Source organism: Ochotona princeps, chromosome 7, assembly GCF_030435755.1.
Source record: "Ochotona princeps isolate mOchPri1 chromosome 7, mOchPri1.hap1, whole genome shotgun sequence".
Classification (NCBI taxonomy): domain Eukaryota; kingdom Metazoa; phylum Chordata; class Mammalia; order Lagomorpha; family Ochotonidae; genus Ochotona; species Ochotona princeps.
In genome coordinates this window covers 53,006,444-53,023,072 of record NC_080838.1, presented here as the reverse complement: position 1 = coordinate 53,023,072, position 16,629 = coordinate 53,006,444, and the positions used below count along the sequence as shown (strand labels likewise).

Genomic DNA, 16,629 nt, shown 5'->3' with positions numbered 1-16,629 from the left:
AAATCAACAAGGCAATTAGCATGAGATTTTTAAGTGGATGAATACAAATTCAGAATTATGAAGTCATTATCTAATAACATCTAAGTGATGTGAATAAATCCTTGCTAATATGAAAATGATCAACCACTGAAACACCCTTTCCAACAAGCAGGTCTGTGGATCCTCATGCTAATGCACTTAGATTGATAAACCACAGACTTTCTGTGAAAGCTTCGTTTATTGCGCTTCCTGAGGCTTGTGCTTGGAGAATCTGTCACGCAAATGATCAGCGAGTCATAATGTACAATTTGTTTTCATTTAATAGGCAGACAAGTTTTCACCCATTTAGATTCAAGTTCTATTAATACTCTTTGAAACTAATTGCTGGAAAATGAATTTTAATGGTAGGATTTTTATTTCTGTAGATAGCTAAGACTCATATTTTGAGGCATATTTCAGACAGGCCCAGGCCATAATCTCTTGTCATCTGGGTGGTTGGCAAAGAGCCATCTAATTCCCTTTCTGGCCATATTCCATTCCATGAGAAGTCACCTTCTCATTATCCTATCCTCTACCCCCAAACTCCAATCTCTGTCAAATACAAAAAAAATGACTTTAATATGACGTCAGTACCATGTTATCTCGTCCAAGTTATTTTATTGTTACTTTTATTGTTCTCATACCGCAATACACATATAAAGCAATGAGCAACTAATGAGTGATAAAGTAACGTGCAGGTAACCACTCCCCAGAACAAATGCAGGAGATCGGCATTATCCTGGTGCAACCTTCCTTGTACACTTCATAGTCAATCTCTCCCTAGCATCTCAGAGCCAACTGGTTAATGGATATCTCGGTTCTTGATTTTCTCCACCCAGGTATACGTTCCTAAACCACCTGATTTTACTTGTTTTTGGATGCTATTCAAAATGAATCAAACTCTGGTATCTTTCAATATTACATTCTTCACTCAACTTTTTTTTAAATGCTTTTGGTTCACTGTGTGATTCTAGTTTCTTCAGTTTTAAACCATTTGGTATTCAGTTACATTCTTACACAAAAATATATTTACCTGTTGGAGGACATTTCGATTTTTAAATTACCTTAAAATGTGACTCTTGTTAGTAATATTTCGATGCTTAATATTCTCTAATACTCTATAAGAAATGGAATTTCGAGGACTTGACTAGGCATATTTTATGCTGTATATCTACATAACATTTAAAGGCAGAGTATGAACTTGTACCTAGGTAGCCACATGATGTACTACATGTCAAAATGTTTTCCAAAATGGCAGCACTCATTTACCCACCCGGATGCTGAGTGACACAAAGTTTCTTGTTTCTCCATGTTCTTCATGGCGCTGGGATTATCAGATGACCTCTTCTGTGTGTACTCTTTGTTGTTAAGATTTTCAATATTTTGTGTATTCTTGCTGCACCTGGTGTATTAGTCCCACCCTACTACAATTTGCCACTTTTTCTTAGTATCTTTCTAATCCACTGATCAACTCTCATGAAGTTCTTCACCTTGGTCACTGAGTCTCTAATTCTCAATTTTTTCTTTAGATCTTTTCATCTCTGTAATGACATTTTTCATAATTTCCACTTCGTTGCCCATTAAAATGATTTACTTTTAATTATGGTAAAAGTAATTTTAAAGTTCTAATCACTTAATACATATTATACTCGTTCCGGCTGTCATATAGAAAGCCTTATTTCTTAGCACTTCCTATCTTTGGTTGTTAGTTTAAACTCTGGATTTACAGTTGTTTGAAGGAAGAGTAGGAGGAATAAAAAATTTTTTCTAGTCTCTGTCAGTCTAATATTCACCTAAGATTGTGTTGAGATGTGTGATAAAGGATGGTCTCTTGGACTTGAATCTATAGGTTGAAAAAGTTGTGGTTCAAGAGGAAAACAAAAGATGTAAAATAAATTATGATGCTTCCTTCTTCTGTAACTCATTATGTGTCTTTGAGATAAAACTCTTTGGTTCCTAAATTTTCTCATCTACCGAAACTATATCTTGATGGTAACCTTCAAGTTGTGATTTTCCTTTTATCTTACAGTTTCTGCAGTAATTTTTTGCTATTGTGCTTCTCTTATCAGTTGTGTACACTACTTATTGGTTTTTAAATTGCTATTCTTTTGCAACCAATAGATTACAGTTTTTTGAAAGTGGTGTCTATGAGCTTTTAACACATTTCACATCATATTGAGTGTAGTACCTTGGAGCATCCATGGTTCAAAGGATATTAAATGGAAAAGTCAATGAGTACATAAGTTTGAAAATAAGCATACAGATAAAAGTGATCGAACTAAGCTTAGCAATGCCGCAGAGATAAAATAAGTATCTTCATTATATTTCCCAAAACTTCAGTCTAATTTCTGTTGCCGTGTTTTCCTTTGTGATATATTGGCTGATTGTCCTCCTACAGAATAATATGACCTGAGATAAAATTTATGAATAGTGATCTAAATCTCTAATAGAGCTTAAAAATAAAGCTTGAAAAACATTGATCCAGTTGAGGGATGATAGGATGTAATAAAGGTTTATTTAAGACATAAAATTTAAATGCCACATTCATCAATAATTCATCAACTCTCAAAAGAACCTGTAGTATAATCATTTCTATTCTGAACCCTTAATCAATTCTAGGTGACATTGTGAGAAACAGATTTTGACAGGAGTCTAATGAACAGGATCTATTTGCCTATAGATTTCCTTATGGAAAGAATTAAGCTCATTTTTAGTAAGAAATTTAATTTGTTACGGAAGTAAAAATAGCAGTTTAACTAGTGTTCTAAAGATATATTAGTAAAAATGGCTAATAAACACTAGAGGTTAAAATCAAAGTGTATATTGGAATACTATTTTGTCATGTCTATTGTTTAACTCTAATCCTAACCCTAGCCCTTAATTTCTTAAGTATTACTTACATTAAAGAGGAGAGATTAAATTATTGCTAGCTTGACAGTTTTGTTAAATTTTGAAGGCCTTTGAAAATAAAGAGTGTTTATGCTATAAAGTACTGTAGGAGACATCCATCAAATAAGATCTTTGACTCCTTTTTTTATTGATTCAACGATTGATGGATGCTTAAAATCTAGAAGTGAATGAGTCACATATAAGGAAACAGGCATATGCTTTCTGTTTCCAATGTTTGTAACACAGTACAGCCATACAGCACAAAAGTTAATTCTAAAATAAAGATAAAACTTAGGGAACATGTAAGTAAGATCAGAAAGTTCTATAATTATCTTGATTCATTCTGATTGTAGTGACCAGAGGACCCACTTCAAATATTTATATATAATCATAGTCAATGGCTAGAATACATGTAAAAACAACCAAATTAAAGTAAGGAATTCAACAAATTGGAAGTTTCAGTACACATTCTGATACACACACACATATAATTGATGTGTGTATTTTACATGTAATATGAAAGAATCCTTTGAATTTCACTTTTCATTCATATTATGTAGGTTTTTTTTAAAGATTTATTCATTTATTTGAAAGGCAAATTTAGAGAGAAGAAGGGTGGAAAGGAGGGAGGTCATGTGCCAGCAGGAACTTGAGCACTTGGGCCATCCTCTGCCGCCTTCCCAGGTGCACTGGCAGAGAGCTGGGTAGGGAAGAGAGTAGCATGGACAGGAATCAGTGCTTATATGTGATGTCCACATCGCAGGTTGTGGGTTGAGACACTGCTCCACAATGTCAGCCTCTTCAATGTCATTTAGATTATTATATACTTTGTTTCATTCTAAACCATCTTATCTAACCAACAATCAATTAACATCATTAATATAAAATATTGCTGTAAAAGGAAACCATCAGGAGCTAACTAAAAAATTTTTAACTTCTTACATTTTAGAGCCCTAGAGTGTCAGTTGGATCCTGGTACAGCATTTCAAATATCGGAGACATAGATTTCTACCTTGTTTTTATGCTGTTTATGACCCTTGTGGCCTTAGACAGCCACCAGGACACCAGTCACTGTATGTTCATTCTGGTTTATAAGTAATAGCACAACACATGTTACACAAAGCACTGTTTACATCACATAGACCAGAAATAATTGCATATTCTTACTTTGCTTCAAGTAAGAATGAGGATGATCTTTATTTTCAAAATGCTAAAAGTGAACATTTGGCTACGGAATAGAAGATTCTATTAATGGGGTCACTAGGAATAATCTAATATATGATTGTCCCTTTGTAATTTTTTTCCTAAAGTAACATATAAGCAAATAATTTTTAAAAGTATAAGAAATATTACAAACACCATAATGTTAAAATAGTTGTAGATGAACTCCAAACCTAGTAATGATTATCTGAATATCCAAAATGAAAAGTGATACTTTAATATTCACATTGTTTTCTCCATTTCAAAAATTGCTTTACTGAAGAAAAACTGAGCTGTTTGGCCCTGAGCAATTCAAAAACACATCATATAATAATTTAAGTGAAAACATGAGTATTGTAGTGAATAATATTTCCTTTTCAGGTACAGTGATTTTATAGGGCATTTCTTAGTGTATTTGTGTAAAAGCCAAAAGCAAAATATTACTTTGCATCCCAATGAAAGCTGTTTTGTGAATCCTTAAAGAAAAATGATTCAAAAAAATACTTTGTGTTTTGGTATATACTTAAGGAAAGAGTTTAACCTGCTCAGAGGGTCAGGTGAAATATATGTACTATGAATAGTTATCTGTGAATATTACTGTTGATGAAAATTTCTAAACCAGTTTATAAAATTAAGGAATAGATTATGTAATTTTCTATGGCCTGTCAGTTTGTTTCAAATCAACTGGACTCTTAACACGCCCAGCTTCTTTTAAAAAATCAAAGAGACTTATTTGCTAGCTAAAAGAAGACAAAAATGAGAAAAAAATGAAAGCGGTAGCAGCAGAAAACAATTCTAAATTAGATAGTTTACTCAAAATATAAAACTCTTTCAAAGCAGTAGTAAGAACTTCTGAAATGAAATGTTTTTAACTGTAATTTATAAAGTTAACAAGTAACTCTTCAATGAACAAGAAATTAAAATCTTAGCTAAATTGGAAGTTACTCGAATTTTTAATCTTTTTGTAGGTATGTAGATGATATCTGTAAAAATTTGAAAAATATTTAATGTACTTTTCAAAGAACAGAGATAAATCCATTGTTTCTTCAAGAAAACTGTGTTTTTAATGAGTGTTTGGTTAGTCCCTAGATGCAGAGGTACATAAGCCTGTTGTAGCTGATATTTTGTATTCATTTTCAGTCCACGTTTGATCAGGCAATAATTAAATAAGAAGCAAACAGTTGGATATTAAAACATTGTTCAATGATAGGACACGTTAACAATACAAAAGTTACATCACTAAGTGAATCCTCACAGCCAAACTCTTCAAAGAATTAACGTTTCCTTTTGAATGACAGTATTTACTGACATCAAGATTTCTCTTATTTCCATACAGGAAGAACCTTTTGTAATGGTTTCTGAAAACGTACTGGGTAAGCCAAAAAAATATCAAGGCTTCTCCATTGATGTTTTGGATGCCTTATCTAACTACCTGGGATTTAACTATGAAATATACGTTGCACCGGATCACAAGTACGGAAGCCCACAGGAAGATGGGACGTGGAACGGCTTGGTGGGAGAGCTCGTCTTCAAGGTAAGCAGTGTTGATTTGTCTCATAATTGCAGCTCCAGCTGTAACACCTGTGAACTAATTTCATATATAATAGCTAAAATCTCACCAACTACTAGTGCATAAGCTTCCTGGAAAAAGAATGGATAACAAAATAGCTTGCTTTAAAACAAATAATTGCCTTTAATAGAAATGGATTTAGAAAAAAGTCTTTCCTTTGCCACGTGAATACCACAAACATTTTTTAGTACAGGGTATATGATAAACTCATTACATAATTTAAAATATTTGACACCAGTTTCCTGATTAAAAAAATTAAAAAGTGAAAAAGTGAATCCTGACCACTTAAAAACTATATTCTCAGTTTTGGTATCTCAGCACACCAAATCTACACTTACGTTTTTCTTTTTCCTCTTGTTGTTTTATGTTCTTTAAATTCTCAGGAAGATGTTTAAATATTTCTCTTTACTTAGTTCTGGCAGCATGTTCTTCAATTTTTGAAACTCATTAAATGCATGCATATTTATACTCATATCTTCTGATAAAAATTATAAATCCCAATCCAAATTTATTTAAAAATTTATCTTTAATTTATATGTGTCCTTTTTCTCCTGTTTCTTCTTGGATTGCCCCTTTTGAGGAGGCTAATGAAATATATTCTATGTCTTCTTGTCCCCTCTTGTCATTTTAACTAATTTTTTCTTTATCATTTGTGTAGAGATTAGCTTAGAGTTAATATACATTCCTTTTACATTCTCTCTAAAATCAATATACCACTTCCTATTGTTAAAATATAATGTTTTGTGATACAATTCTATTACAGCCCTTTTATCATAGGTGCCTGTGTGATCATTTATTTCATTAACTTTATAGTAGCATATCCTAGGTTTTGTTCTTTTTTTATCAATTTGTTCTCTCTCAGAATATAAAGCAGCAAGGGAGAGTTACTGGTATTTAATCTTATATCTACTATTTCTAGGGCTCTTTATTTCTTTCACAGATCTGAATTCCTATCTTGTATCATGTACCTTCAATCTGAAAATTTATCTTTGGATTACTTTGAAGTACATTTTTATATATAGCATACTTTTATTTCACTTACTTAAAATAGCTTCATCGACCCTCAGTGCTATCTTGCTTAATATCAAACCTGAGCTGTCAGTTTTGGTTGTAGGTTACCCACTTGGGATTCTATCATCACTTGCTTTGTATTGTCTGAGGAAAAGTCACCCGTCTTCTGCACTCATTTTTCTTAGGGATGGTATTTTTTCTCGATGGAGATGCTGGTTAGAAAATTCTCCCTTTGGACTTTCACAAATACGAGCATGCCTTGCCTAGCTATGCTTCTCTTTGCGTTTCCTCTGTTGAAGGTTTACGGAGCATCCATGGCATGTTACACTGATCATGTATTAATAGCTGTTATTTCAGCACATGGCCTTTGTGTTCTTTACTTTCTCATCTCTATTTGAAGTTTGGAGAACATTCCTATTAGATCACTAAATGGTACCTTTGTGCCACATAACCTCGGTTATTCTATTAAAATGTGTGTTTTGCCACCTTTATATCCAACAATTTGCCTTTATCTGCATGCAAGATTACTGATTTATCTTCCATGTTCAGGTTTCTAAATCTGTCAAGTAATTTCTATTATTATTATAGGCAGCTTGCTTTTAAGAATTCCAATTATTTTTATTGTTTCTCTTCATCTTTTTTAACTCCACAAACATGTTTACACTAGTTCTTTAAAGTCTTGCTAAAATGTCAATATCTCTGTTGTCTCAGGATGAAATTACAACTGAATACTTTTCTATTAGCCATAAATCAGTTCCTACTTTTCATAGTTCTGATTGTATCGAATGGTATGTGGATATTATGGTTGATGTGTTGTAGACACTTGTGATTATATTTGGGACAGTATCCCTCTACACTTTTCAGTGGAATTGTTTTTTGTTTGTTTCTTTAAATAGGGAGTTACATTGCTATATGTTCATCCAAAGCTGTGGAGGTTTGGTTCTACTCACTGTTTAGGCAGGCTCATTTGATCTTACTTCAGTTCTAACAGGAGTTTCTTTACAAAGTTTGTGATTCTCATCAAGCCTTCTGATACAGTGATGTAAAACTCAATCTCTCCTTCCCATTTACAGTTCACTGAAATCCCTTGACTCTTTGAGCCATCTTGCTGTTGTTTGCTCCGACTTTTATTAGAATTTTTACAATAATTTGGGAGTTCATGTGGTCATGCTGAAAATTCCAGTTTCTGATATGTTAGCTAGTAAAACTGACTTAATCCTAGAGCTGTATCCACCTAATGGCACCTGAATTGGGACAGCTTCTCAGTAGGTAAATCACATGAAGACAGAACACACCCAATGCAGTTATTCTTAAAGGCTGGCTATTCTATAGTCTTCAATTTCTACATAATTTCACTGTAGGTAAAAGAACTAGAAATACATATTACTCATTCAAAAGTTTTGTTGGAGATAAGAATGGAGAGATCATAGCAAAAAGCATTACTGGATTGGGAAGACATTTTATGTGTTTTTAGGTTAGTGGTACATGAAGGTAATTAGAAACTGAGGAAGAAAAAACAAAGGAAAATTTAATAGGAAAGAAAGTCAATATGTGAATGATTAGGATCTCAGTAAATAGAGAAAAAGAATTGTTAGAGTGAGGTAAAGATCTTGCTTTGCTTTTGAAAAACATCACGAGAATGTGTTGATAGTTAAATGTATAAGCAAGAGATTGGAAGACTGAAGATCATATCTCATTACATCAAACTTAGGTGAAGTGTGTCAGCTGTGATGGCAATAGGTATTATGTAATGTCTACAGGAGCGTGGTTCTTGTTTGAAATATGTATTGAAAGTGAGAGTGACTAAGTCAGGAAAGATAAAAGGATATGAGAGGTGAAGATTAAACTGAAATGTTTATAAGACTGACACTACTCATTGCTGCTAGCCTATGTGACTTTTCTTCAGTTCAGACTGAATGCCCATGGGTAGAAATAGAGAAGGTTAAAATAGATATTAAGGCTGAGATTTGGTGGATGAACTTGGCGATTGTATTGAGATGAAAGAAAAGCTAAATGATTAAGGAAGCTTCGCTATGATCACAGAGACAGACCTGGGAAATATTTTTGAAAAACCAGAATATGATGTTTAGAACAGGTGAAATACAAATAAAACCATGAAAGAGCTAGTATGTTAGAGATAAATAATAGACGAAATACAGGATTTCTATGGCTTAACTTTAAGGATAATAATAAAATTTTAAAGGAAGTAAAAGAAATTGGGACTTGAAGTGGTCTCCGAAAAAGAATGGCTTAGTTGAACTCAGAGAAATTCGAGGGCAGCTGACATATTCAGGTTCTATAAAAGTAGACACATTAGTGGCACCACACACTTGTCAAAATCCATACAGTGAATTGTACACTCTGATAATCTGTGCTCAATTGTAACAAATGTACCATTTACATCTAGCAAAGTAATAATAAGGGGAACATTCATACGTCTTTACTATTTTTCCTGAAACCTAAAATGGCACTTAAATTAAAATCTACAGAAATAATAGCACCGAATGATGATGGTAAGGAACAACCATTTGACTGTATCCGTTAGTGGCTTAGTAGGTTGTTAGTGTGAGGAGGAATACTTTAGCACGGTCCCCAGTTTTCAGGGTGTAAGAAACCATTGTGAAGTCTGTCTGGTAGTATCCCTCAGAAAGCACATGTACCCAACAAACTGAATACAATAATAATGGAGATAGTGTGCATAGATTTTCAACAAATTCTGGTTCCTTCAGTACCTGAGAAAACAGACAAAAACTCTGTAGCCGCTAATAAATCATAATAAGGAGGACAGTGAATTATCACTTTTTGGGAACCTCAAATAAGGATCACTTTTGTCTGAACATCCTGATCTCTGCTCTTATTCTGTGCCTCCTGTGGTAATCCTTGCTCCTGTTCTTGCTGATCCTGCATGTGCAATGGGGGTTATTGCTGCAGAATATCGTGACACATGGCTAAGTATGCTGTCTTCACTATCACAAGAGCTCAGATCAACAGAGCCTTCACCAATGCTCCATTGTCCTTTTGTTTACCAGATATGGACTCTGCATTAAAATCCCATGATGACTATTCCTGATATTTTCCAAGTCTGTTTCCCTGGTCATACTCTCTACCCTGATGCCGCTATCACCTGCAGTTATTCATGATCTCCTGTAAAGTCTGTTAGAATCCAGTGCAAGTCCCTAGTTTTCTAGCTATTCCATTTCAAAATCCTTCCATTCTTAGTAGCAAGTCAAAGACTTTGATTGAGGTAGACACACCTTATGGGTATTGGTGGCACATGGAGTGCTCATGAGAGCCTAGTTAGCACTTAAAGCATTTTTGAATAACCATGACTACATATGTGGAAAGAATCTATTGTGAAGGTCCACTATGAAAATGAGTAAAAGCCACTAAGTCTCACATGATATCCCAAGTCTGGTTCAATCTTCAGATTTTGCATGGAAGATATAATAAATGTCGCATATTTAGGAAAAGGTTGGGATGGAGTGGGTAACATAAAGATGCAAACAGGTGTTCTCTCCCAAACCCAAGACATTTTTAAATCTTATCCTTTTAAGCCATGGCTTAGAAGATAACTTTTGCTTCCATTTTTTTCTGCTTCCACTCACTACCTGCATTTGAGCCACAGTCATTTCTATGCTGGACTGTAGCTATAGCAGTCCAGTTACTCATCCTTTTTTCTTTCTTGACTGATATCTGTAGATATTTTTAACACAGCATCACAGTGATCCAGTTACCTCTCTACTGAAAGAAATGTGATGGATTTTTGTTCCACGCAGGGTGAAAAACATTTTTACCAACTCCTTTGTGGTCTCCTTTCTCTCCCTCTCACTCCCCATGCCCCAAGTGTATGGACCTCCTTGATCTTCAGACATAGTTGAACTTGACCTTTTCTACTCCCATCTGGCCAATCTATCCAGAATGCTCTTCACCCAGACATCTTCCCTATTACCTTATATTATTGATTTTTTTTTCAATCTGTTTACAGAATGTCAGAAAGTCTATCCATTATTACTCTTTCCGAAAGAACAACTTCCAGCCTCTATGCTGTTTATGCCCTGAATTGTTTCGTTTTCTTTATGTTATCATTTTACTATGTACTAATTTTTCATTTGGTTTCTCCTGCTACATTATACCCTTAAGTTCGAATTTTTTTCTATTGCAATCATAGTACACAGACAACATTAGTGCCTAAAAGAATGCATGACAGTCAAGTGATAGTTTAGGACATGCAATATAGAATAACACATTTCTAACTATCTTTCTTTTTTTTTTTTTTTTTTTTTTTATTGTTAATTATTTTGCATTATGTGACAGTTTCATAGGCTCTGGGAATCCCCCCCTCCCTCCCCCTCCCCTCCCCCCGGTGGATTCCTCCACCTTGATGCAGTATTACAGCTCAAATTCAATCAAGATTCTTTCATTGCAAACATATACCAAGCATAGAGTCCAGCTACTTATTGTCCAGATTGGTTGAACAGTTTCTTGGGGAGACCTTTTCTGGTCTGAAGTTTGAGCTGGCAGAATATCATCACAGTCAATTAAGAGTCCCAATATAACATCAACAGCAATTTGCAATGTTATGGAATTGACATGGTTTTGAGTAACCAGTGTATTAAAAAGAAAAAAAAAAAAAAAAAAAAAAGGAAAACAAGTCCAAGTCCTAGCCACAACCTATGATTAGCTCATTGACATTTCAATTTAGTTCATATACAGGACCGGCTGCTCTATACCTTAAAATGGCCATAAGGCACCATTCAGCTGTTTCGTGTCCATTTCATCTTAGTATTTAGCCAGTTGTTGTGTTGAAGTAAAATTTTGCTGATCTTGGCAGATTTTAGGATAATCCAGACTGGCTTGTAACTCTAACAACATTTTAGGTGCAGAACATTTTTTTTTTTTTTTTTGGGGGGGGGTGTGCAGGAAAATCCTCAGCACCATGGTGAGGAGTAAAACTAATCTTTGTGACCCACCCAGCGAGGCATGAGCCAATCCATGCCAGCTGTTTCCTGTCAGATTTCAAGTTCTACTTTCTGTTGTTTATTTATTTTAGGTTTTTTTTTTTTTTTTTTTTTTTAGTTTGTATGATTGTTTGTTTGCTGTGAGGGGTTTTCGAAGCGATCCCGATGGTCATTGCGAGGGAGGGGGGGTCCAGAGGTGGAGCCAGTCTCGGACCAGAGAAAGCTCTCCTCCCTGGTCCGGAAGGACGTTTATTGTTCTTCTGTTTCTGCAGACCACTCAGGGCTTCTGGTTGTCTTTCCGATGACGTTGGTTTCTGCACTGTAGTGTTTGGACTTCTTCCATCCCCTGTGGAAGCTCCGGTTGGGGGTGGGTGACCTCAGAGTACTCGGCCTCCGAGGGCATCCAATTCCCTGTGGCCTCCTTGGCAGTTGGGATATAGTCCTTGTTGCTCGTATTAATAGTTTGTGGTGAAGGTCTGGGAGTCTTCATGGTTGGGATCCAGGCTTTCTGCTTACCACCTGCTCCACCCTGGAGTGCTCCCCTGCTCCACGCACATGACCTCCTGTTAAGAGGTTGTCAGGATCGCACCCGATTCCCCCCTCATGCATTGGTATAGTAGTTTTATTGTTGTTTAGTGCCACTTTGAGTCTGTTATCTATGAATTACCAGATTTGATCTTGATAGGCTATATTGTACTTTTTTCTCACTCTTTTTTTGGTCCTGAAAGATTTCCCTGCACTCCCCCCCATTACAGGTTAACATAGCGTATTGAGGGTATAGTAGGTTTTACAGATTTTCGATGTAGATCTTAAGTATTCTGACATTAATTGTTGGTTTATAGATTATATCGCCTTATCTTATTGCATTGGATACAGGTTATAAGAGATTGCACTAATATTACAATATACAGGTACTATTTTCCAAGTTGTTCTCTTTTCATCTCAGATTAAGGCAAACATGTGGTATTTAACCTTTTGGGATTGGTTCATTTCTCTTAGCATGATGGATTCCAGTCGGGCCCATTTGTCCACAAAGAATTGCATTTCGTTTTTCTTAATAGCTGAGTAGTATTCCATGGAGTAGATGAACCATAACTTTCTTAGCCAGTCTTCCACTGATGGGCATTTTGGCTGCTTCCAGGTTTTTGCGATCGTAGATTGTGCTGCTATGAACATAGGTGTGCATGTTGGTTTCTTGAGTAGAAGATGTTTTGGATATATCCCAAGGAGTGCTACTGCTGGATCATATGGTATGTTGATTTTCAGTTGTTTGAGTATTCGCCAAACTGATTCCCATAGAGGCTGTACAAGTCTACACTCCCACCAGCAGTGGAGAAGGGTTCCCTTTTCCCCACATCCTCGCCAGCAAGTGTTGGTGGTATTATGTATGTGTGCCATCCTTACTGGAGTTAGGTGGTACCTCATTGTTGTCTTCATTTGGATTTCCCTTATTGCCAGGGAACTTGAGCATTTTTTCATATGCTTGTTTGCCATTTGGGTTTGTTCTTTTGTGAAGTGTTTGCCCATTTCCCGTGCCCATTTCTTGAGCAGTTTGTTTGTTCTGGTGTTTTGGTTTCTCTGGAGATCTTTGTATATTCTGGAGATTAGCCCTCTATCACCTATGTCGTGTGCGAAGATCTTCTCCCATTCTGTGGGTTGCCTTTTTACTTTATTGATTGTTTCTCTAGCTGTACAGAAGCTTTTTAGTTTGATGAGGTCCCAATTGTTTATTTTGGTCTCGATTTCTACTGCATTTGGAGTCTTTTTTAGGAAGTGAGGGCCTACCCCTAAGTGTTGCAGTGTGTTTCCAACATTTTCTTCCAAAAGTTTGAAGGTTTCTGGATGTAGGTTTAGGTCTTTTATCCATTTAGATTCGATCTTGGTGTATGGTGAGAGATGTGGGTCTATCTTTTTGTTTCTGCAGGCTATTAACCAGTTGTCCCAACAGCATTTATTGAACAGACCTTTCCATTTACTTGGGTTGTTGTCTGTCTTTTTGTCGAAGATTAATTGACTGTATCTGTGTGGGTTTCCATCTGTTGTTTCTATTCTGCTCCACTGATCTTCCTCTCTATCTTTGTGCCAGTACCAGGCTGTTTTGATGACCACTGCCCTATAGTATGTCCATAGATCCGGTACTGTGATTCCCCCTGTTAAGTGCCTGTTCTTCAGAGTGGTTCTGGCTATTCGTGGTTTTTTGTGTTTCCAGATGAATCTGTGTATCATTTTTTCCAGTTCGATGAAGAATGCTGTGGGTAATTTGATTGGGATTGCATTGAATGTATATATTGCTTTTGGTAGTATAGACATTTTGATGATATTAATTTTGCCTATCCAGGAGCATGGGATGTTGTTCCATCTTTCGAGGTCTTGTTCTATTTGATTTTTGAGTGTTTTGTAATTTTCTTCATAAAGGTCATCTACGCTTTTGGTTAAATTTATTCCCAGATATTTCATGCTTTTCTCTGTTATTTTGAATGGTAGCTTGTTGGTTAGATCTTCTTCCATCTTGCGGCCATTTGCATACACCATGGCTGTTGATTTTTGTTCATTTATCTTGTATCCTGCCACTCTGCCAAATTCTCGTATGAGTTCTAGGAGTCTTTGTATTGAGTTTTTTGGTTCTTCTATGTAGAGAATCATGTCGTCTGCGAATAGTGAAAGCTTGACTTCTTCATTTCCAATTTGGATTCCTTTGATTTCTTTGTCTTGTCTTATGGCTTCTGCAAGTACCTCTAGGACTATATTGAATAGCAGTGGTGATAGTGGGCAGCCTTGTCTTGTTCCAGATCTCAGTGGGAAGGGATCCAGTTTTTCTCCATTTAGTATGATGCTGGCATTGGGTTTTTCATATATTGCTTTGATTATGTTGTGGATTGTTCCTTCTATCCCCACCCTGGTTAGGGTTTTTAACATGAAGGGGTGTTGAATTTTGTCGAAGGCTTTTTCTGCATCTATTGATACTATTATATGGTTTTTGTTTTTCAGTTTTTGGATGTGATGTATCACATTTATGGATTTTCTTATGTTGAACCATCCCTGCATTCCCTGGATGAAACCTACTTGGTCTGGGTGGATGATCTGTCTGATGTTTTTTTGTATTCTATTGGCTAGGATTTTGTTGAGAATCTTAGCGTCAACGTTCATCAGGGAGATCGGTCTGTAGTTTTCCTTCTCTGTTAATTCTCTATTCGGTTTGGGGATTAAGGTGATATTGGCTTCATAGAATGAGTTTGGAAGAGTTGCTTCCTTTTCTATTGTTTTGAAGAGCTTGTAAAGGATTGGGGTTAGCTCTGGTTGGAATGTTTTGTAGAATTCTGTGGTAAAACCATCTGGGCCTGGGCTTTTCTTTGTTGGGAGCTCTTTAATCACTGATTCTATCTCTGATTCAGTAATGGGTTTATTCAGGTCTTCTGTTGCTTCTGGGGTGAGTTTTGGTAAGTGGTGGGAGTCTAGGAATCTTTCCATTTCCAAGTGATTATCGAATTTGTTGGCATATAGTTCTTTGTAATAATTTCTAATTATTTCCTTAATGGTAGTAGCGTCTGTTGTTATGTTGCCTTTTTCATCTTTGATACTGCTAATTCTTGCTTTGTCTTGTTTTTTCTTTGTCAATCGGGCCAATGGGGTATCTATTTTGTTTATCCTCTCAAGGAACCAGCTTTTTGATTCATTTATTTTCTGGATGGTTTTTTTAATTTCTTTCTGGTTTAGTTCTTGTCTTGTTTTGATAATTTCTTGTTTCCTCTTGTTTGTGGGGTCTTTCTGCTGTTGCTTTTCCAGTTCCTGGAGGTGTGTCCTTAATTCTTGCATTTGTTGCCTTTCTTGGGCTTTGACGTGCGCGCTTATTGCAATAAACTTACCACGCAACACTGCTTTGGCGGTGTCCCATAAGTTTTGGACTTTTGTATCTGGGTTTTCGTTGATTTCCATAAATTTTTTGATCTCGTCTTTAATTTCTTCTCTAACCCATTGTTCGTTTAATAGCATATTGTTCAGCCTCCAGGAGTTTACATGTTTCCTGGGACATTTTGAGTTGTTGATTTCCAGTTTCACTCCGTGATGGTCTGAGAAGGTACATGGTACGATTCTGATATTTTTGTAATTAGTTAAACTTGCTTTGTGTCCTATTATGTGGTCTATCCTGGAGAAGGTGCCATGCACTGCTGAGAAGAAGGTGTAGTCTGTGGCCTTAGGATGAAATATTCTATAGACGTCTACTAGGTCCAGTTGTTCTATTGTGTGTGTGAGATCTGTGGTTTCTCTGTTGAGCTTTTGCTGCGTTGATCTATCTATTGGTGTTAGTGGGGTGTTCAGGTCTCCCAGAATTATCGTATGTTCATCTATGTCTCCCTTTAAGTCCAAAAGTAGTTGTTTCACGTAGCTGGGTGCATCCGGGCTAGGAGCATAAATGTTAAGAATGGCGATTGGTTCTTGTTGGATCCTCCCTTTCAAGAAGATGTAGCGCCCTTCCCTATCCTTTTTGACATTTGTTACTTTGAAGTCCGTATCATCTGAGAATAGGACTGCCACACCAGCCTTTTTTTCTCGTCCATTGGCATGGAATATTTGTTTCCACCCTTTCACTTTAAGTTTCCTGAAGTTCCTTCTGGTTAGATGTGTTTCTTGCAAGCAGCATATAGTTGGGTCCTGATTTTTAACCCAGTCTGCTAATCGGTGCCTTTTGAGTGATGAATTTAAGCCATTTGTATTGAGGGTTAATATTGAGAAATTATAATTTTGCCGTGACATATGCCTGTGTTTTTGAGGTTGTTGGTAATTGATTGTTGTTTCTGTGGATGGACTTTATTGAGATCTCCCTGATTGCCATCCTTGCTTATGGCTTGCTTCCTTTTTCTCTGGGAGTAGCGCATTTCTAAGGAGATTTTGTAGAGTTGGTTTTGTGTTGGCATATTCTTCTAATTTCTCTTTGCTGTGGAAGTATCTAGTTTCGTTCTCGTATACAAATGAAATCTTTGCTGG

At 36.0% G+C, this 16,629-nt stretch overlaps 1 protein-coding gene across 2 annotated transcripts in view; it reads left to right on the top strand.

Annotated features, from left to right (window-relative positions):
* Positions 1-16,629, top strand: part of GRID2 (glutamate ionotropic receptor delta type subunit 2) — a 1,304,007-nt gene that overhangs the window by 949,195 nt on the left and 338,183 nt on the right. For both annotated transcript variants that reach the window (XM_058667042.1, XM_004590568.4), the window contains exon 10: positions 5,444-5,641. In XM_058667042.1, coding sequence (XP_058523025.1) covers positions 5,444-5,641 — 198 coding nt within the window. The remainder of the gene's footprint in view (positions 1-5,443; positions 5,642-16,629) is intronic.